We start from the raw sequence: 23,296 nt of genomic DNA on the forward strand, positions 1-23,296 counted from the left end.
TTTCATGGTTTAACTGTCTCGTTACTTGTGATGCTATGAGTCGTAGTGAAGTCTGTTTCCTGTGAGTTTGTTGCCCTAATCTGACATCAGTTTATCATGAGTTTGTAAAAATATGGTTTGTTTGGAAATAAAGAAACAGTCGCTCTGACTACAACAGCCAGTTAGCGTCTAGGGGTGGTGGCTTAGCGGCTTAGCTGAGATCGAGTAGAGTCTAGTTTCTGAAGCCCTTTTCACACCAATTAAGTCTCTTAGTGAAATGTGTGGGTCTTTGTCTTTCCTCCCAGCCCACAAAATGTGATATTTAATGACCAAACCTGTTCTTAGTAGAGCTTGTGAATGTAAAATCCTGACCTAAAACGAGTTGTTTGGATTTTGGGGATTTGCTGATGTCAGAGATTCCCTTTTTTGACCAATCAGGAGCAAGTCTGACCTGATTGGTCCATCGGAGCAGATACCCCCAATCCTCCTGGAGGAGAATGCTGAAGTTGAAGAGCCATCACTGCTCTGTTTATGGCTGTAAACAGCCACATAGTTCCCTGCACAAGCTTCCCATCTAAGAAGAAGACAGACTAAGTGTCTAGAGTTCATTTATCAGGAAATGTTCCAGCTACACTCAGTAAAACTGTGCATGTGTGTGCTAGTCACTTCATGGCCGACTGCTTTTCCAACTTTGGACAGTCCAACAGAGGGCTAGCCAATAGACTGGTCCTGAATCCAGGTGCATTACCAACCATCCTCCAACAAACCTGGGACCCTGGAAATGTGAGTATTTTAAATGCTGTGTGCTGTGGAGCAGATGGAAGAGCTTTTCCTCAGTGTCCCCCCTGTCTCTGTGTTAGCTTCAGGATGCTAACTTTATCTGCAGTTAGCCTGTTGTTTTAGCCTGTAATGTTACGGTAAACCAGCTTCTCTGTTTTCTAAACATTGTGCACTCGGAGCTCGTGGCGCCGCTCTCAGTGACGTGGAAGAGCGGGGCGGTATCAGCGGTGGCTCATTTACATATGAAGGCCACGCCCACTAAATCAGAGCGTTCTGAACAGAGGGGCTATGAGAGCCTGGAAACAATGCTGCTGTGCTTGATTTATTGGCTTTTTGGACCAAAACATGTTACTACCATTTCATGAAGACATCAATGATCCATATTAAACTGCAGGAAAGGAGCAGAGTATGGGACCTTTAAAATAAACAAGTTTTAAGTTAGCGAAAATATCACACCTCGGTAGCGGATCTGAAAATCTAAAAACTCTGAGTATTCTTTTGAGATTCCTTCTTTTCCACAATCTGCTGTTGCTGTTGAGTAACACTTGTTTTCTTACATCTTGACTTGTCCTGAACTTTTGTCTCCCTGCTCCTCTGCCTGGACTCGGCCTCCTCTCCACCTCTCACCAGCCACAGCTTCAAAGGCCTCCCCTGAGACCAGCTCCCAGCTCGTATGTAAATCCCTCCAGAAGAAGCCACCTCAGGACAGAGTGGCACAGATGAAAAGAGCACGAGTCAAGAGCACGTAAAGCATGTAAAATCAGGACTCATAAGCACCTGTTTATCCAAACAGAGGCCGGCGGAGTGAGACGGCGTACAGACGGAGATTACACGTCCACCGGGAAGCTCCTTTCACGGCGCCGCTTCTTTCTCTCATTATTTCCAGAGCAGAGGAAGCACTGTTGCATGTTCCTGGCAGCGCTGGGAGCTTAACGTGTTTTCAGCACTCAATCCAGGAGGCGTTAAATCATTTAAAATGCCTCAGCTTTTAGCAAAGGAGTGCCACGCTTCAGTTCAGTTAAAATGTCACTCAACAGCAGCAGGAGCAGGAGCCCGGAGCAGGAGGAGTGAAAGTAAAGGGCACGATTTTAATCCAGAGTCTGCAGCACGAGGATGGATTGATAGAGTCTACAAACACAAACTTTGATTCATCTCAGGGATTACTAGATTAAGAAAGCTGAACCAAATATCAGAGGTAGCAAATTGACATATTGTTAATCTATTGTTTCCTCAATCCCATCATCCCGTCATTTCATACTTTAATCCATGCATCAGCGACAAAATTTCTCCCAGACATTGGTATTAACTCAAATAATCCACACATGAAAAGAAATCACAACGTTCAGGTCCATAAATAATGATTATGGTGAATTAAGTACGATAACACAGGAAAAAAGTATTGAACACACCATGGAAAGGCTGTATACTTTGGACAGGAAATGCACCATACCACCTGAAATCTGTCAGTAATTATTACTTGAACTTCCAATTAATGCAAACCAACATCAGCTGGGCTAGAGCAAATTGATGGTCCTATAAAAAAGGTGTTTTTTCACCAAGCAGTTAAATAGCACACACCTCATGATGGGTAAAGGCAAAGAGCTCTCTGAAGACATTCACAACCTGATTGTTGCTCAGCATCAGAATGGAGCTGGTTACAGACTTATATCAAAGCACCTGAATATTCCAGTCAGCACCGTTGGGGCCATTATTCACAAGTGGAAGAAGCACCACCTTACCATCAACAGGCCACGCACAGGAGCTCCTTGAAGATTTCTGACCAGGGAGTCAGAAAGATTGTCAGAAGAGTACTCAACCAGCCAAGGACCACCCTGAAAGTGCTCCAGAAAGACTTGGAGGCAGCAGGTACAATTGTTACAGAGAAAACAAAAGGCAACGCACTCCACCGCCATGGCCTCTATGGACGCTCAGCCCACAAGACTCCATTCCTCAAGAAAAGGCATGTTGAAGCTGGTTTAGAGTTTGCTAAACAGCATCTTGACAAGCCTGTAGAATACTGGGAGAATGTTGTCTGGTCAGATGAGACCAAAACTGAACTTTTGGGCTGTCATACTACAGACCATGTTTGGAGGAGAAATGGCACATCAGCCAAAAAACACTACACCAACAGTGAAGTTTGGAGGTGGAAGCATCATGGCATGGGGTTGTTTCTCATCTCATGGTGTTGGCAAACTTCATATAACTGACGGAGCAATGAATGGAGCCATGTATGGGGAAATTCTTGATCTGAATCTGCTGCCATCCACCAGGATGATGAAGATGAGACGTGGCTGGACCTTCCAGCAGGACAACCATCCAAAGCACACGGCAAAGTTGACTCTCAAATGGTTTCAGAAAAAGAAAATCAATCTGTTAGAATGGCCTAGTCAATCACCTGACTGTGGATTATTTGAGTTAAAACTAATGTCGGGTAGAAATTTGGTTTGAATTGCATGTTTGGAAATAAAAGTTGATGCGTTTAATACTTATTTTCCCCACTGTACATCTGCAGACACTTTCTCCTCTCCCGTTGTTTCCTTCCTCCTCCTCCCCTGACTTCACGCCACACTGCTTCCTTGCGGCTGCTCTGCTGGAAACACGCACGCCATGCAGAAAGGTCATCCTGGATTAGACCTTTCTGAGCTGCCACAGCGCCTGCAGACACTCGCTGTGAGCTCCCAGCGGCTCGCCTGGCTGCTCTGGGACAGCAGGTGGCACCGGTACCCACAGTGACTGACACCTACATATGCCCCTCCTCCCTGCGTTCAACACAAATGCACAGTTACATCACTGTTTGCTGTTTTTTAGCCGCGGCCGTTCTGCTGACGCTGCTCCTGACCTGGGACTGAGTGGGTGCGCCTGCTCTAGAAATACTGAAAACACTGTTTGTCCGATAAGTCAACAGAAAGCAGCAGAGACAAGCTCCTACATCTGATTTTCCATCACCTGCTCGTACTGAGCATTAAATCACTGCCTCACCTTCTCTAACCCAGAAACTTCTAAATACCAGTCTATGAAGTCAACAACAACCAAACCAACAATCATGGCTGACATTTACCCAGACTGCCTCAGTACCACCCACTCCCACTTGGACAATCCCCACTCAACACTTTGGATTACTTAATACACCTCGCCATGTGTCTTGTTTTTTACTCACTAACATTTTGTACTTTGTGTTTCACCACTACTAACTTTTTTATTTTGCACTCCAGTGACACAGTTTCTCCCAGGATAATTTAAATGGATCTTTTCTTCATCTCTCACCAAATAAAAACCCAAGAACTGTTGTAAATGGAGCTGTAACTTATCAAAATATACAACAACCACTTCTATGGATAAACTCAATCTTGTGAAAAGACACACAATCTGAGTGAAACTATTAAAGGTCCCATATGATGCAAAAATCACTTTATTAAGTCTTTTAGTGAAATGTGTGGGTCTTTGTCTTTCCTCCCAGCCCACAAAATGTGATATTTAATGACCAAACCTGTTCTTAGTAGAGCTTGTTAATGTGAAATCCTGACCTAAAACCAGCTGTTTGGATTTTAGGGGATTTGCTGACGTCAGCGATTCCCTTTTTCGACCAATCAGGAGCAAGTCTGACCTGATTGGTCCATTGGAGCAGATACCCCCAATCCTCCTGGAGGAGAATGCTGAAGTTGAAGAGCCATCACTGCTCTGTTTTTGGCTGTAAACAGCCACATAGTTCCATGCTTCCCATCTCAGAAGAAGACAGACTAAGTGTCTAGAGTTCATTTATCAGGAAATGTTCCAGCTACACTCAGTAAAACTGTGCATGTGTGTGCTAGTCACTTCATGGCCGACTGCTTTTCCAACTTTGGACAGTCCAACAGAGGGCTAGCCAATAGACTGGTCCGGAATCCAGGCGCATTACCAACCATCCTCCAACAAACCTGGGACCCTGGAAATGTGAGTATTTTAAATGCTGTGTGCTGTGGAGCAGATGGAAGAGCTTTTCCTCAGTGTCCCCCCTGTCTCTGTGTTAGCTTCAGGATGCTAACTTTAGCTGCAGTTAGCCTGTTGTTTTAGCCTGTAATGTTACGGTAAACGAGCTTCTCTGTTTTCTAAACATTGTGCACTCGGAGCTCGTGGCGCCGCTCTGAGTGACGTGGAAGAGCGGGGTGGTATCAGCGGTGGCTCATTTACATATGAAGGCCACGCCCACTAAATCAGAGCGTTCTGAACAGAGGGGCTATGAGAGCCTGGAAACAATGCTGCTGGGCTTGATTTATTGGCTTTTTGGACCAAAACATGTTACTACCATTTCATGAAGACATCAATGATCCAGATTAAACTGCAGGAAAGGAGCAGGTGATGGGACGTTTAAGGTTCATTTAGTTTTTAGGGTTTAGAGTTAGGGGGTGTAATGCCGCATTATGTGATAATGTATTAATTTTCGCTTTATGTTTAAACACTGCAGTTTGTAATTACATTCTTGAATATGTGATAAACTTTGAGACATTATTCAATAAATTGTTACATATTGCATCACTTATTACAAATGGAGGGTTGATTAAAATGCATTGGCATTTTTACATAGTGTGGTGTTACAGGGGAAAGAGTTTGAGTCTTTTAGTCCAGCTTCTCTTTTTCAAATAGTTTTGTGTTTGTTTTGATGCTTTGACGGTTATAATCATGTAAAGAAAATTTTGCTTTTGTAATTAATTTCTTCAATTAGGAAAGTCTTCAAAAGGAGTAGCGTTGTGGCTTTGATGTGTTTGATCTTTTTCTTTTCTTTTAATGAACAGAAGGTCAAATGTTTCTTCACTTACACACCAACAATGACGGTTTGATCAAAGCAGAAAGACTACAGGCCAGGTCACGTTTCACAGGGAGCTGAACGTTTGGTAATGAGTATTTAGAGACGTTAATGGGCTTTTTCAAGTGCAGCTAACACTGAGATGATCTACCTGTGTGGTGGAGAGGTAGAAAATAACTTCACAGAAAACTTAAAGAAGAAACCTGACCGTGGTTCGACTTATCCGTCGCTGAGCGTAATGACTTGTAAGTTCCTGTCAGGACATGAATATGGATGTGTGTTAGAGTCCGTGAGTTGGCAGAGCCAGCGTGTCACCGGCTTGGCAGACGCTTCAAACCTGCATTAAGACTAAAAATACTCCCTGCCTGCTTCAGCCATCGCAGGCAGGCGGTAACGGGGGAATTCAAGTCAGCATACGTCTATAATAATCTCTGCTGTTTTCTTTCAGGCTGCACCTAAAGCCGCCCACACACTGTCCTCAGTCAGCACCCATCCACTCCTCGTCTGCTAATACGGGAGAGCAGGAACCAAAACGTCTATTTAGCGGAGTCCTGGAAATTTACGTGCCATCGATTTTCTTTCAGGCTGCTCGCTGTTTTTAAAGACAGAGATGGAGATCTCAAACCAGAGGGACTGAATCGAATCAATCAGCTGACAGCGGAGAGTTGCCGGGGACCAGAGCACTTGAACTAAAACCAGGTGGAGGGGTGTTAACCAGTGGCGTCATTAGGCCTAATTTGAGGGGTTGAAGCCCCCCTTAAATATCATTAAGCCCCCCTAAATAATTTGAGGTAATTTATTCAACATAATTACTGTGCGTCCACACCAAAAGAGGCAAAAGTGAGCGGCTAAAGCGTCAAAAGCGTCACCAGATGAGAAGTTGAGCCTCAGTCAACTTTATGCTAATTAGCTGTGACACAGTTCAACAGCAAACGGTGGCATCCAATCAGAGTAGAGATGTCCTTCGACCGAGCGGGCCCTAAAGAACAACACATCTAACTTTGGTTCCTAGTTCAGTCTTGGAAACAGAAAAGCTCATAAACTGTGTTCAGGGGCTCATCCTGTTCTTTTTAACATCCACCTTTTTAGCTATAGCGACCAACAACAAAAACATTTGTGACGCAGAGGTGGTCGATTGTTCCGAAGAGTTAAAAAAATGTGCAGTAACAGCAGAAAATAGTAAAGTGAAGTGTAGTCTGTGGCAAAAACGTAGCCTAGCCTAGCATGCTAGCATTTCTTGCTTCATCTGAATGAGATGACACTAGGGCTCCAGACGAACTTTGTTCAGCAACGATCTGAGGTTTACGCCGGGGGGGGGGCAGGTTACTTTATTACCAAACAGTCTCTTCTGGATCCTTCTGGATCCTTCCGTGGATGGCTTTGTACTGGACCGTGCTCCAGGATCTGAACGGACGCCGGTGACCTGGTTTTCACTTCCTGTTTTGAGCAACCTTTTTTCTTCCTTGAGGATTTATCTTTGGTTTCTTGTGGATCAACGTCGTTTTGTGTTACGGATTTAAGAGGACCAGAAAAAACAGGATTAAAGGAGCGTTTAAAATAGAGTGAAGAAGGACAGCTTGTATTTTTTCATTAGTTGGAACTTTTTCATGATTTTGGTTTTATGAACATTGAGATTATTGTTTTTTTTTGGTTGTGATTTATTTTGGAACGGGGAATACGCACGGGCTGCTCAGGGGGATAATTTATTTATTAAATGATTAACATTGAGTCCGGCTCCTGGGTATTTTTCTTTAGGATTATAGATCACCTTACACTCACTCACACACACACACACACACACACACACACACACACACACACACACACACACACACACACACACACACACACACACACACACACCACAGAATTTTAGTATATTTCCAAACTGTAAAGTTTGATGTGGTGGATAAATCAATATTATCTCCTGTAAACTGCTTCCTGCCAATCCTCTCGTCACTGATCAGATGGTGATTTATTATCTTCATGCTTCAAACTGAAGTTGAACAACAGGAAGCAGCTGCTGCTGTGAAGAAGTCGCTGTGCAGCTCCTTTAAATGACAAACGCGATTTTACTCTGACGTCAGTCATGTGACGAGCGGCCAAGGCAGCTAAAATATTTTGCCGCTTTTGCCTTTTTGCCTCTTTTGGTGTGAACGCACAGTTACACCCGCTGTGGATTTCGCAGAAGATGTAAATCGCAAACGAGTAGAGTCTTTTGAATACTTTTTTCAAATGAACAGTGAGAACCCATTTACAGTTATGAGTGAGCTGTTCGTTCTGAAATGTGCAGGCAATTTGTCTTTAGCAATGGTTGCAAACAAAGGGCTGACACAGAACCGGTTATTTTTGTCCACTGAAAAGCGCTGGTCAAAAGAGTCGACGCGTTCGAGAACGTCCCATCTCTCGCGAAAACCATCGCGGTACTAGGACAACGAAAGTTACGAAACAAAGCCTCTTTTTGGTAGTGGAAGGAGATAATACTTTGATAGTAGAAGCTAGCTTAACAATGAGGTAAAAACGACTCACAAAGGGCACTCAAGACCGTTTGGAGGGCTGAAGAGTTTATCTGATGAGGCAGAAACAGGCCAAACTTTCATATTGACTCCCAGCGTTTGAGCTAAGCTAGGAGCGGTGGGCAGGCTTTATCCGTCTCTTCTTCCTTGTTCCTGGACGGACAGTCAAAAGGACGGAGGCTATCTTCTTGTCATGGACTCAGGAGTAAAGGAAGACACAAGAAGTCTTTATTTAAGCCATCAATGTAGAATGGATATCAGGGAGTTTTTCCAAAAAGTAAGTATTTATCACTGATGGTAGTTAACAATTGACTCCAGCCCCCTGCTAACAGTAGTTTATGATTATTATTTTTATCATATTATTGTGATGAATATAACAATAATAATACATTAACAATAATCACTCCACCATTCCTATTGATCTGTAGGAGTCAGGGCAGAGGAGCACAGGGAATGAGAGGGGAGAGACCTCCACTGGAAAGGTGAGTCTAAAGATGGAGTAATTTTTCTGTAGGACACTGAAAATAAATAAAATAAAATTTGAATTAGTAATATGGTAAAAATAAGATAGCCTAACTCGGTGGGTAGTAATAACAGCTAAAGCAGAGCAGGTCATAAAATTAGAAGTGATAGATCTGGTCTAAAAAGGAGAAATAAAACAGGTTAAGAGGATTTAAATAAATAAAATAATAACAATAAATTATACTAAATACAATCAGCTGAAAGCCAGACTAAAAAGGTAGGTCTTGAGTTTATTTTTAAAAATATGAACAGTTGGAGCTACCCTCAGGTCTTTAGGTTGGCTGTTCCACAGATGGGGGACATAATAATAGAAAGAGGCTTCCCCATATGTTTTAGTTCTAACTTCAGGTACCATTAAAGTGGACTACCTGATGACCTGAGAGCCCTACTTGGCTCAAATGATAAAAGCAAATCTGATAAATATAAAGGAGCAAGACCTTTAAGAGATTTTTAGTCTAATAAAAGAACCTTAAATTTTATTCTACATATTTTCTAGTTCCTTATGTGCCAAAGTTTTATCAAACTGACTTCAAAATATAAAACTATTATTATGTTGTCTGTGAAAGTCATAGCATTAGCCTCTATGTTGAGCAGTTATTAACTCTGTTGTGTTTCTTTTGTTACACGTTTGTTTATTTGCATCTTCTAGGGCTGAAGCCCCCCCTGTCCCTAAATTCTAGTGACGCCCCTGGGGTTAACACTGACGGTTATAGACTCACCTGAGAGTCGGTCTAAACACTTTAAACGCTTCAGTTTGGTCTCAGCTTCATCCTCCGAACAGACTTTTTCTTCCCTCACTGATGTTTTCCTAAAATGAGTACGGTGTCCCAGGAGGGCCATTACCCCTGAAAAACTTTCACAGCCTGTTGGAAACTGTTCAAGCTGTAATTTACCTTAATTAACATCACAATCGAGCCGTGGGGAGTGTTTGTTTTTAACTCATAACATCATCCATAAAACGCTGCAGAACAGAGAAGACGACGACTTCAAAGTTGTTGGATTTGTGGAGCTCAACAGATTAAAAAGCAAATATAGTATAAAAATTGTGTTAAGTTTATTGGATGTTTTGTGCATTGTGTTGCTCAGGACGCGAGTATCTGTCTGGGGGAGGTGTGAAATTAAATTCTGGCATGTAAAAATTAATAGATGGTGAAAATTGAGCTGCTGGCAGCTTAAATATAATTATTACTGGCGCTGAAAAACTCATGTGAAAAAGCCCCCACTTGGCACCCTGACATGAGCACATAATAATAATAATAATAATAATGGATGTCTGTGCACACACACAGCTCGACGCCATGTGTTCACAAGCATGTACACACACACACACACTCACACACACTCGTCTGCTTTGTAATAAACAGAAACCGCCCACCCTCTCTTAAAAAGATTAAATGTTCAAATATAAAAGCAGAGAGACGCCAAGTGCAGCATCAGAGCCGCGCGTTTGTTCTCTCCTTTATTCTGCATTCAGCAAACGGCTCCTCCAGTCAGGCTGAGCGCTAATTAATTCAGCAGGAAATCAGGTGGAAAATCACCTTTAATGGACCTCAGGCCATATTGATATAACTCCTGGATGTCTGACGGGTGTAAATGGGCGTGAAAATCCTTGAGAGCTGCTCTGATCCCTCACAGAGGACCTCCTGGGAACCCAACCGCTGGGTCGTGATCTTAAAACTCCCAGAGATGAATAAATTCAACAACAGTTCTTTTCTCAAACTCGTTAGATCCCAGAGCCGCTCCGGATCGATGCGCTCTTTGAACACTCGTCAGATTAAAGCACATCCTCAGATATCACCTTCTTCTTCTGCACGATCGCCTCAGCAACGATAAAATATCACAATCCAGGTGTGTTGATAAGGTCATGTGGACGTATTTAGACCTGCTTGGAGTTTCAGTAATGAACAAAGCCCAGAGTGACCAGAGGAAAGCTGCAGATTTATGTCCCTCTGTACTTCACAAGCAGGCTGCCTTTCAATACCTCAGCGTGAATAAAAAGCAGAACACGATTAATAATTAATCAAGACGCTTTATGAGCTTATTTACTAAAAATAGAGCCTGCTGTTGTGTCGCACAGCTCGGGGAAGACAAACAGCCACTCGGAGCTTCATGGGCTTTCAGAGCGACTCTGCAAAAGGCCGACGACATCATTCACAACATGGTGACGACAAAATTGATGATGATGCCTTCCAGAAATGCAAAGTCAGCCTGACACTAAAAGAAAGGCAAACAATAAGGGCCTGTCTCTACCAGGGACAGAGACATTGAGTGCTTGGCATGAAAAATATTCTTTAAATTTGCTCAAACAGCGTGTTAGATGTTTGTTTACATGTGTAGTTAGCATTTCTGTTGGTTTCACATGACATTTCTGCCATTTTTAACTAGTTAGAGAATCAAACCAATTTGTCACCACATGGTGCAAACACAAAAGCAAGAAAAAATTGCTCAAAATTTGCTTAAAACTAGAAAAATGTCATAATATAAGTTCCATCTGCAGATTTCTTTTCATTGGTTTCAAGCAATTCAGACCTCATTTTTGTCTTTAAATAACTTGAAATCAGACATTTTTCTGGACTGGTCAGGTGAATGTGGCACATATTAAGTCTAAAAATACATTTTCTACTCATAATTAAAACAAAAACACTTGATTAAATGTCAGTTCTTTGCAGTATACTGATGAAATGAGTTCTTTGTCATGCATATCTCAAAGTATATTTAGAATATTCATTTCTAAACTGGGTAACATGGTTTTTGATGTACTGTGTAAGTCAGGATGTCGCTGACATCAATGTTTTTTCTTTATTTTTGGCTCAGTTGGTTTGAAATAATTTTAAATCTCATTTTTTACAGTGTAGCAGACTGATATAATCATATTCATAGAAACATTTTTTGCCCAATATCAGATTTTTTTTGTGAGCAACATCGGTTAAGCCAATTGGCATTCATCACTTCCACGTCTTCGGCCCAATTACAACATTTCTTGTTGGTAGTGGACACAGGCCCTTAAGTTTCTTTCCAATCTCAGTTATTTCTATCAACCACAATCACAGCGTATGGTTCATTTTGCTTGATAGGGGTCTGTGCCCACTGGACTACCAATGCAAAAAAGTCTCTTTGTTATCTTCTACAAAATATTCCTTTGAAAGTAAAGTTTTTCTTACATCAATAATCTTTCCTTCCTAACCTGCTCTTTTAACCATTTTAATCTCAAACTCTTTTTTTTTTTACAACTAAGTGTGTTTTAGGCATAAATGTTTTGTCTATTTTTGTCTCTGTTGGTTAATGGTCTATTTTGAAATTTCATTTTTTACAGTGTAGTAGACTAAAGGTCGTATTCATAGTAACTTTTTCAGGCATTATCAGATTTTTTTTGTCCCATTGGTGGCTTTTTTCTATCTAAGTTCTTTCTATCAACCACAAACACAATGTTTGGTTAATATTGCTGGAAAAACTAGTGCCTGTGTCCACTGGCCTATGAATGCAAAGAAAGTCTCTTGTTTTCTTCTAGAATAGCAAGAGAGACGACACACATCTGCTTATTTCAATCTCTTATTCAAACATTAAGGTAATAGAATCTGATTCTCAGCTTTTAAAACTAAGTAAGATAAAGCCCAAGCAAGGGACGCCTAGACATGACCTCTCGATAAGGTTTACCATCTCCTTCTCCTGATATATGATCTTTGACATGTTAACACTGGAGGTAATTAGGTCACAGACCTCCACTGGGATCAGCTAAGGTCAGTCACTGGGAGCTGGACAATCAGGAAACAGCATGGAGCAGTTCACATAATGACGCCATGATTCATCCCCACCTGAGACCACCAACAGTAACCCAGGTCCCTCCATGTAACCTGCAGCTAAACTCTGCAGCAGTACGACCCATTATCTGCCTTTGACTCATTCACAAACTGTGGAACCTGGAGGATTTCTGTTGGGTTGATGTTTCTGAAATATTTCCAGAGTTGGTGGTATTACACACGAGTTGGTCGTGAGTTTCTATAATCTTCTCAGTGAAGCTGAGTAATTGGCTCCCTCTCTTCTTGATCAATGCTGGATTTGGTCTCCTACCTAAGCTGATTACCAGCCAGGCTCACCAGAAAACAGCAGGTCAGGGAACAACTGAGTCAGTCAGAGCAGGACGGACAAAAGTGTTTGTACAACAGATGTGTTCACTTCTCTCAGGGAGATATTTCTGTTCAGCTCCACAAACCCCCTCAATTCTGATTGGTCAGCTCTCTGGAGGCAACCTTGGTGTTTGAGGCCCGTGATGCTCTTTTAAGTCAGCATCCCTACATCCATAATCCTTCTTCACAAACCAACGGGCAGCCATGACTTAAGCTGAAAACAACATCCAAAACCCCAAACCTACCTCATCCACGTTCTCGAAGGCATTGATGATGTCATAGGGCAGGCAGGACAGCAGGTCTATGACGAACCAGGTCTTCAGGTAGTTCATGCGGATGAGCTTGGGGTCGGAGATGACCTCCCCTCCCGGCCCCACGAAGGTGGTGTGGAAGTTGAGGACGATGTCCACCAGGAAGATGACGTCCACCACGCTGTCCAGCACCAGCCACACGATGTTGTTCTGCTTGGTCTTGAAGGAGACGTTGTACGGCACCATGATGGCAGTGTAGAAGGTGAGGATGAGGATGACCCAGTCCCATGTGGTCTTGAAGGTGCAGTAGTGAAGGATGATGTGGGGCGGGGTCTTGGGCGCCTCCTGCTTGTACTGCGGGAGGATGTCGGAGTTCAGCTGCAGAACCTGGAGACACAGCAGGAGCAGTTTACTCTTCATTACGTGAGCTAAAGTGATCTTTGAGCACAACAACACGACCTGAGACACGCAGAGACGACTGGAGCTCCTTTATTTACGGTCTCAGAGAGGATCCTGGGCTCTCAGAGACCGCAGACCTGCCTGATCTCAGCTGCCAAGTCAGACCCATCATTCAGATTAATTCTTACACAGCGCTCTGAGGAGCCGCGCTTCACCCTGCCAACTTCTGAATCTCATTTACTCTCCTCTGTTTATGATCATCTGCTCTTTTATTTATTTCAGTCCACCTCCAGTAATGCCTTTTCTACACTATCGTCTGCAAAACTGTGATTTCACCGCTTTCAATCCATCACAGAAATTCAATTTTAACAGGCTGACAAGTCAATATGTAAATCTGAACGTCCACAGTCAAATAGAAGCGTGCTGTTAGCTTATGTGCCAAGCAGCCAGTTTCAGTGCACCATCAAAATAACTTTACTTTTAAAGCTTTTGGATTTTTGTTGTTTTTCTGTTTGTTGGGTTTTTTTTATTGTTGTTGTTGCTTTTGTTGTTGGTTTTAAGCTATAATTTTGGTCTTTAATGCTTTTATTTTGAAAGGATAGAGTGGTATGTGGGAAAGAAGCTGCAGGCTGATGCTCGCAGATGCTCGCAGATGCTTGTTTCTGTTGAGTCCAAATAATAAAAAGACCATAATTCCGACACATGTGGCTCTTTGCCTTTGAGTATGCGATCGATCCATTCATTAAAATCTATATAAAGCTACAAGTAGCGGTGTGACGATCAATCTAAAATATTGATATGCTGATGCTAATGTTGGGTTCAGCATTGATCAATTTTTGGGTGTACAGGTTGATACTTAAGTTTCAGTTTCTCTTCTCTAGTACGAAATTTAAAGACACTAACAAACACAGTAAATCTTACTTTGAAAATTGCAAATGTTTTGATTTTCATTTTATGTCATTTCCTTTATGCGTGAGAGGAAGTGTGTTTGTAAGACCACAGGTGTGATGTGGCTCTCAGTGGTACCATGGCCATTTTTGTGGCTCTTGGTGTCTGACTGGTTGGCCACCCCTGGACTTGAGCCTCGTTTCCACCAAGTGGTTCAATTCAGTTCATCTTGGTATGTCACACATTTTGTGGCAGCTCCTTTGGCTAATCCTGGGACAGGTTCCCCAATGTACCGACCCCAGAAGGTGGAGCTATAAGACTGCAGTCCATTGATTGGAGGAAAGAATGGTCACTTCCTGTGCGACAGCTAGGGATGGGTACCGACTCATAATTCCATGTGTAGTACAGTACGGTACGGTACGGTACAATGTTTAGGTACCTAAATGCATCTAAGTGACTGTGAGGGAGTGGAAGAGTAGGCGATTTTCCATGCTGGACATGAACACAGCATTGCAAGTTTATAGACTAAGAAATGAATAAGTTGAAATGAAAAACTTTGATATTTTATTATTAGACAAATTCACATTTATTGCCACATAAAAACACAAAAGTATGGAAAAGTGGTACCGTGGAGTACCGATATCAATTGCCAGGTACTGGGTATCAGTACCATATTGTTTCAAATGTGAAAGGTACCCATACCTAGCAACAGCCAGTGAAAATAAACTACAATCTCCGGTCGAAAATGTTCTTTTTGTTTGAAAAATAGCGTCACCAACAGCATGAAATTGCTGTTGAAACAAAACTGTCATGTTTTTCTTCTTCGTTGGATTTATGAGCAGGGTACACTGCTATTCCATCACACTATTAAGTAGCTGACACACACATCGACATCAAGCTCACACAACGCCTACTAAGAAGTGCACGGTTGGCTGTGGAAACCATAGACTGTAAAAAAAAAAAAATGGACGTCTGCTTGCTCAGCTCAAAGTGAGGTCACCACAAAAACTGCTCCCCCTGGTGGCTGGCCGCAGTAAAGGTTAAAAAATCTGTCTTTCCAGCAATTTCAGATGGGCTGTGGTCAAACTTTCAAAAATTAATACACCTGGTAGAATTGTTTCTCACGTCTGATTGTTGTGGTGATTTGAAGATATCATTTGGCTGTCTTGTATTTAAGTCCTCTTATTTCTAAAAAGTTTTGTTTTCATTTGTTAAAAGAGGTTAAAAACGAGGTTTTATGCAACGTTTAACAATGATTGACAGCTGACTGTCTTGAGTATTTTTTTCGGGGATTGTAAAATATGTCCGGTGGTAGAGTCAGGAAGTGATTAGACTCTGGAAAGAAAAAAAAAATTTAATATTTTTGTCACCCAGCTCCACTCTGCACCAATGTCTGCACCTGTGACGGGAAATTTTGGCTTCAAAGCCGTACAATGATAAATGGCAGAGCCACATTGTCCACTCTATATACAGGCTATGGTGGAAACGCAAAAAGGATTAGGATCTACTAATCCAACCCGTACCAAACTGTACTGATCCGGATTTTGGTTTGGTTTAGCTCCTCCTAACCAATGGTCTTCTCTGAGCCTGATGGTGTGAATGCGTCTCTGTCAGCTCCTGGTGTTCCAGTTTAAAGAGTGACCCTGTAAACTGGAGACCTTCAGGTGAACGTGTCAGAGGAGATCCAGGTTACAGCAGCTGATCAGACACAGAGGAAGTCCTGGAGAAGTCCTCCTGGTTTACTTTGATATATGTGTCATAATCTGCTCATCAGATCAGGATTTAATGAGGATCTAAAGCTGTTGGAGAAGGACATGGACCCTTTGGTGAAAACACAGCTTTAGAGCCTCGTCAGCTGGCTGGTAATTGGTGTGGAGTGTGGCTAACATTAGCAGAGCTAACATCTCCCATCAGGTTAGCGTCCACATGCTTGTGCTGGTTCCTCATGGCTCTGATCAGTTGTTTACATCCCAGTCTAACCAGACACACACACATCGACTTCACCTTCATTCCCTGATCAGAAAACACCAGACTGTGGTCTGCTACACCATGTCGTCCTCCATCGTCTGCGCTTGTTTACATACAAATAAGAAGGCCATAGCCCTGGCTAATGATGTTTTTGTTGAGCTAAGGCTTTGACCCAACTTTTTGACACATTTTCAGCCCAGAGTTATAAAACATCAATAATTTATTCAACCAACTAGTCACACTAAAGCTGACTAATGAGCAATAATTGATTAGTCGACTTAACAAAGACCTTCCTGTGTTGACGGCGAGTCGGTTTCACCTCAAACTGCAGCGAGTTCATGAAGTACGACTGAAAAGATGGAGGGAAGGATGTGACTGAATTTGTGAAAAAGATAAAAAGGATTAAGAAGTAAGAAAGAAACTTTTCAGAGGAGTCATAATTACCCCCTGATGTTTTGTATGTGTGTGTAGAGGGGTGTGTGGGGAGATAGTGAAGAAAAGTGAATCAAAACCTTGGATGTTTCTCTCCGTGTATCATCTCTTTCATGCTCCATTTATCTCTCTGTGACAAAACTGCATAATGAATACTTCTGGTCTGAAATAAGAAAAAGAAAGTGAGGCAGAAATGAAGAAAAAGTTTAGGGAAATCAGACGAGAGGCAGAGAGAGATATGACTGAAAAGTGAACAGAAAACAGCCATTATCTGTTTTGGGGGCGGTGATGCACTCCCCCGCCGAGCTCGGCCTCCTCTGCGGAGCTCAGACGACATTAAACCCAACGCACAGCTGTTTGATTTCCTCTGCGCAGATCACACATCAGCCATTCAACTCCATTTACACTGAAAGGCACATTACTCTGTTTGTATCCAGCTGCTGCAGAGATGAGCTGTAATACAGTCTGCAGCTACAGATTCATAACACACGACTATACGTCCTCATGAATGGTTCTCATCACAGACGCTCAGACCGTTACACAGAAAAATATCATCCAAATATAATCCAGATTACTGCTGATGTGACAGATTTTATGACTACTGCTTCAGTCTGTTAGAGGGAAACAATATGTGATAATACTAACATGATGCTGCTGCGTTAGGGCCTGTGTCCACTGACTGCATTTTGAGCCTGCATTCCCTTATTTCTGCACAAAACCAATGCAGCTCATTGTTTTAACAGCAATCTGTGAACTTCATCATCTAGTTTTTGTCATTGTACTCTCACCAGAAGACATGTTTCAATCACCAGCCAATGAAATTCAAGAAGGGGCGGGGCTCCTGATAACAGATAGCCAATCAAGATCAAACACAGTTTTTCAAACAGGGTGTAAAAAGATTTTACTGCTGGAGCATTCACAATTTCGAGATCTAGTTTACTCAAGACTAACTCATGGATTCAGCCCCAATTGTAAACATGCAGAATTGCACTTTTTGTGCATTTGTTTTTTTGTTTTGGTTTTTTCTTTCTTTTTTTATACTGTTTTTTATTTATATATATTAAATCTATTTATTGATTATTATTATTATTATTATTATTATTATTATTATTATTATTATTATTATTATTATTATTATTATAACTATTAAAAGGGGGGTTGTTTTTACATTTGATTTTTTTGTTTGTCTGTTTTGTCCAATTCAATTAAATTCAAAAAGGAGTGGGGCTTTTGTTTCCAGCGACATAACCAACCAGGATCAAATTCAACCAGGATGTAAACATTAATTTCTGCTGTAAAATTCCTGGTTTTAATATGAAGGTTACTCGGGATTCTTTCCCTTTTGAATCCTTCCCCTAGTGGAGATTTGATGAACTGCATGTTTTTTGTTTTTTGTTTTTTTTTCTTCTTGGAATTCAAAGTGGGAGGGACTTCTGATACCAGCATCATAAGAAATTAAAAATAAAAAATTATATATATTTTTTCAGTTTAAAGGAAACTCCTTTTTTAACGACTCACCTCCTAGTTGACATCTATGGAATTGCGTGATATTTCCTTCTTTTTTTTTTCTTTTTTTGTTTGTTTTGTTTGTTTGTTTGCTGTTTGTTGGGGTTTCCCATTCTATCATTTTGTTTTGTTTGCACTCCATCATTCACTCTTCATTTCTAATTACTGGTTTTAACAGAGATTACTTGGGATTTCTTTCCTTTCAAATCCAGCCCCTAGTGGAAATTTGATGAACTGCATTTTTTTCTTGTTATTTGAAGTAGGGGGGACTTTTGATATCATTATCACAGGAAATTCAGAATCTTTTTTTTTTTTTTTAAATTTTAAAGGAAATCCCTTTTTTTAGTTGATCCACCCCCTAAAGGACATCTAAGGAATTGCATGATTGTTTTTTTTTTTGTTTTTTTTTGTTTTTTTTTTGGGGGGGGGGTTGTATGTTTGTTTGCTGTTTGTTGGGATTTTCTTTTATTTTGTTTTGATTTGTTTGCACTCCTTTCACTTCTCATTTCATTCCCAGAGATGCTAAATTGGATCCAACTTTTCCATTTTGCCTTTTTGTTTGAATGCATTTTAATACTTCCACCAGTAGATGGTGGAAGCGTAATAGCTCTGTATCAAATTTACTTAACTTTCACTTTAGATAACAATATATATATATATATATATATATATATATATATATATATATATATATATATATATATATATATATATATATATATATATTTTTTTTTTTTTTTTTTTTTTTTTCTAGAAGTAATGTAGCAGCTATATTGATTTATTGGTTTGTTAGCTTAGTGTTAACACAAATAAGGAAATGGTAAAATTTCACAAAAAAGTTGCAAGCAAAGCACTTATATTAGCTCTACTAGCCTTGGAGCATTTACCTACAACTGTAACAACTTATCGCACTTCTGCTGCATGATTAACAGGTGCTCAGCATAGCTAGCCTTGGTTAGCCTCATTTGTCCTCACAGCTGGACTCGGTGGATGTTGAGCAACTCAGAAAACAAACAGCAGGCTCCATCACACCGAGCCGTATCTGATCTAACCCTTCTCATCAGAGCTGCCAGTCAAACAGAGCCCGGTCAACAGCAGCAGCACCGCCTCTCTAAAACAAGACCGCCAATTAGCAGCCCAGTGGCATCATGGGAGGATAAAAAACCCTCTCACATCAGCTTGTGTGACACTCGACAGCGTCCTCGACAGAAGACGCCAGCTGTGCCTTTCAGACAGCAGAGCAGATGGATCACCTGTGATATGTAGTGAGAGTGCTCCAAACATTATGCAACCCAGGCTGGGAAACGGCGTCAGCTCCAGATTGATCGTGTGTTTTTCCTTTCCTACGTTTCCTGAACTCATCATCACATGTTCCTACATCTCTCTGTTCGTCTTTACTTTCAACGTCTGTCTTTTTCCTTTCCTGAAGTTGCCGTAGCTTCAGCTCTCAGGTCAACAGAGGTTGAGTTCAGCAGAAAAGGACCACACCCTACATTTCCCATGATGCATCTTTCACCAGATTTCCTGATAGCTATTTGAAATTTCCCAGGGGCGCACCCTTTCTCCTCCATCCTCTCTTATAAATTCTTCATCTCTTCTTTACTTAATTCATTACTTCCACTTTCCTCCCATTCAGCCGCCTCTCTGTGCTCCTTTCATAGCGGCTCCTCCCCCTCCTCTCTTCCTTTAAATCACCCTGAAAGTATCACTTTAGTTAAAAACCCACAGAGCGGAGCTGAAACTCAAAGAAAATCCAGATTGAAGATGATACACCTCGCTCCGAGCTTCATGAATAAAACAGGTGATGGAGCGATGGCAGGAGGTGTCATTGAGCCATCTTCTCCCCTCCCCGAAACACTTTCTCTAAATTTCTTGCAGCAGCAGTCACAATCACTGGGAGTGCCCACAGCACCCTACTTTTCCTCCCCACCTAATATGAAATATTAATGACACCCGCAGTCCACGGGAGCGCTGCGCTCGCAGGGATAGAGGCACCGCTCGCTGAGTGAAGCAGCTGCAGCTCCAGGGGAGTCAGAAAGAGCGTGCACAGCGAGGGGAGGAGGGCGTGGTGGGCGGTGTGTGACAAAGTACAATATGTGTCTATAATGCATGGGAATGTGTGCAGTTTGAGGGCTTCAACGCAGGATTTAATGATTTATAAGACACTTTATTTGAGCAGCAGGTTTGCAGAAGCAATAACCTCCAATTCACAGATAACTCGATGCTTCCTCTGTTTCTAAGTTTGAGTTCACACTTGAAGTTTTTTGGAAGAATTGATGCTCTAAAACTTTTCTTTTTCAATGTTTTTTTTTATTAAATGTGATGTGATACAAGATGACGACAAACCCAGGGAGGAGCGACAACCAGCATTAATTTAAATACATCAAATCTCATGACTTATTGCAAAACAGGAACCAAAGTTAGAATATCTGATTGTAAAGAGAAGGATTTAGGTAAAATGCACCTAAAAAAAAGTGGGATAATGTGTGTGCATGTGAAAGAAAAAAGCCTTGCAGCGTGGTGTAGCATGGAGTCAGCCCCGGCTGATTCAGCACCACGGACAGGGACCGGGCTCAGAGCGAACAGCTCGGCCTTCAGGGAGGAGGAACTCTGAGGCGTCATTTGATTTCATTCATTTTTAACCTACTGGGGTTTTGAAATAATAGGTTTTTGTTTTCGGGATAACAGGCCGTCAGCCCGTTGGGAAATTATACGGACTATTAGACCTTCAGATAACGAGCCGCGGGAACAAAAGGGCATGTTAGCTTCGACCTGCTAATGATTGGGTCCTTTTATTTGATGCTGGATTATTGCTATCACAGCCCGTGTCATGTTTGTACCTTGTTAACCGATATGGGATTGCTGCTAGATTAGCTTACGTTGTGTTTCATGTCCTCTGAGCTTGGAGCCAAAGCTGCATTTCAGGTTACTTAGTTATCTTGTCCTTAAAGCTCCTGTGAGGAAAGTTGGCGTTGCCTGGAGTTGATTGATTTAGTCATAATTCAGGTTTCTTGTTGGAGTTTTTGAGTTATGCATCATACCTTGTTTGCTAATGCTAGATGCAAGCAAATATGAACTTTCTAGGTTTAAGCTTTAAGTTAAGCTAGTGACAGTCCAACTTTGGCTTGCATAGTTTGAGCTATAACATATGCTAAGCTAGTAGCAACCCATCATAAATTTTCTAGATTAAGGCTCAAGTAGAAACTATGCTAGTAGCAGCTCAATATGAATTTTAGCATAGCTCTACTTAGCTTTAAACGAGAAAATTCATGTATGGTCACTACTGACTTAGCTTAAGTTACATCTTAAACATGGTAAACAAATGTTGTATTGCCACTAGCTTAGCTTCTAGCTAAAACATAAAAAAGATTGTGTTGGATTGCTTCTTGTTTAGCTTATGTTATATATTTAACTAGAAAGCTAAGGTTGGATTGCCACTAGCATGGCTTACTTTATAGCTAGACCTTGCTAAGCCAACGTGGGACCCATTAGCTTAGTCCATGGTGGAGGTTAAATCTAGAAAGTTTTTTAAGAATGCTATTAGCTTAGCTTCTGTTGAAGTGTATACCTTAAGATGTCTTGGCTTTTGCTCTAATAGCTTATTCTAATAAAGCTTCTTCTACTTTAGCTGAAATCTGATGAGCTTGGGTTGGATTGATACTAGCTTCGCCTGTGTTGTTTAATATAGCCTGAGAAGTTCATGCTGGATTCCCACAGGCTTATCATGTTTAACTCTAGAAAACTAATGCTTGACTGCTACTACCTTAGCCTATGTTTTGGCTTTAACTTGGTTAGCCACAGTTGAATTGTCACTAGCCTAGCTCATGCTGAAGCATAAATCCAGAAAGTACACATTACATTGCCACAAAATTAGCTTCTACTTTAGCTTTAACATAGTTTATGTTGGATTGCCGCTTGCTAACCGTGTGTTATCCAATAAACCAGAAAGCTAAGGTTTGATTGCCACTAGCATGGCTTATTTTATAGCTTGACTCTGTTAAGTCAATGTGGGACTGTCACTAGCTTGGCTCATGCTAGAGGTTAAACCCAGAAAATTCATTTTAGAATGTCATTAGCTCAGCTTTTGTTTTATTGTATACCCTAAAACTTCTTGGTTAAAACCCGGTGAGCTTAGGGTGGATTGATACTAGCTTAGCTTATGTCTTATAATTTAACCTGAGAAGTTCATGCTGGGTTGTCACTAGCTTATCATGTTATGGCTTTAAATCTAAAAGCTTATGTTGGACTGCCACTACCTTCGCTAATGTTTCTGCTTTAACTTGGTTAGCCACAGTTGAACTGAATTGAATTTTAGAATATCATTAGCTTAGCTTCTGTTGTATTGTTTACCTTAAAATGTCATGGTAGATTGCTATTAGCTTAGCTTCTGCTCTTGTAGCTCATTCTAACAAAGCTTCTTCTACTTTAGCCTATTAAGCTAAGATTGGATTGATACTAGCTCAGCTCATATCATATAATGTAACCCGAGAAGTTCATGCTGGATTGCCACTAGCTTAGCATGTTATAGCTTAAATCTAGAAAGCTAATGTTGGACTTCCACTTCCTTAGCTTATGTTTTGGCTTTAACTTGAGGGTTTAACTGTAACTAGCCTAGCTCATGCTAAAGCTTAAACCCAGAAAGTGCATGTTAGGTTGCCACAAGGTTAGCTTCCACTTAAATTTAAACATAGAAAGCTAATGCTGTATCACCTTAGGAATGGCTTGTTTTAGACTGTACACTCAGTTAGCTTCTGTTGGCTAGCCACTGGCATAGCATAAACAGACAAAGTCTTGTAAAAATGAAAATAAATAAAAATAATAAATAAATAAATAAATAAAAATAATAAAGAAAGCATAAAATAAATAAATAAAAATATTAAATAAATAAATAAAAATAAATAATAAATAATAAATAAAATAAATAAATAAAAATAAACAATAAATAAAATAAATAAATTAACAAATAAAAATATAATCATCATCACAGTAATTATAAATAAATAAAGATATGATAATAATAATAATAAATACATTTAAAAAAAACTTGGATTTATCGTGGCTTAGCTTGATTTGAAATCAGACTTCACTAGGTAAAGTAAAAATGCTACTGGCTTAACTAATGTTATGCTTACATTAGCTTCTGCAGCACTT

At 40.9% G+C, this 23,296-nt stretch overlaps 1 protein-coding gene across 2 annotated transcripts in view; it reads right to left on the minus strand.

The window, feature by feature from the left end:
* The window catches only part of kcnh5b (potassium voltage-gated channel, subfamily H (eag-related), member 5b), a 167,061-nt gene that overhangs the window by 116,406 nt on the left and 27,359 nt on the right, over positions 1-23,296 (minus strand). For both annotated transcript variants that reach the window (XM_074692016.1, XM_074692017.1), the window contains exon 6: positions 12,947-13,339. In XM_074692016.1, coding sequence (XP_074548117.1) covers positions 12,947-13,339 — 393 coding nt within the window. The remainder of the gene's footprint in view (positions 1-12,946; positions 13,340-23,296) is intronic.

This window comes from Halichoeres trimaculatus, unplaced genomic scaffold (genome assembly GCF_033239565.1).
Source record: "Halichoeres trimaculatus isolate MK-OKI-2021-1 unplaced genomic scaffold, fHalTri1.1 fHalTri1_scaffold_17, whole genome shotgun sequence".
NCBI classification, from domain to species: Eukaryota; Metazoa; Chordata; class Actinopteri; order Labriformes; family Labridae; genus Halichoeres; species Halichoeres trimaculatus.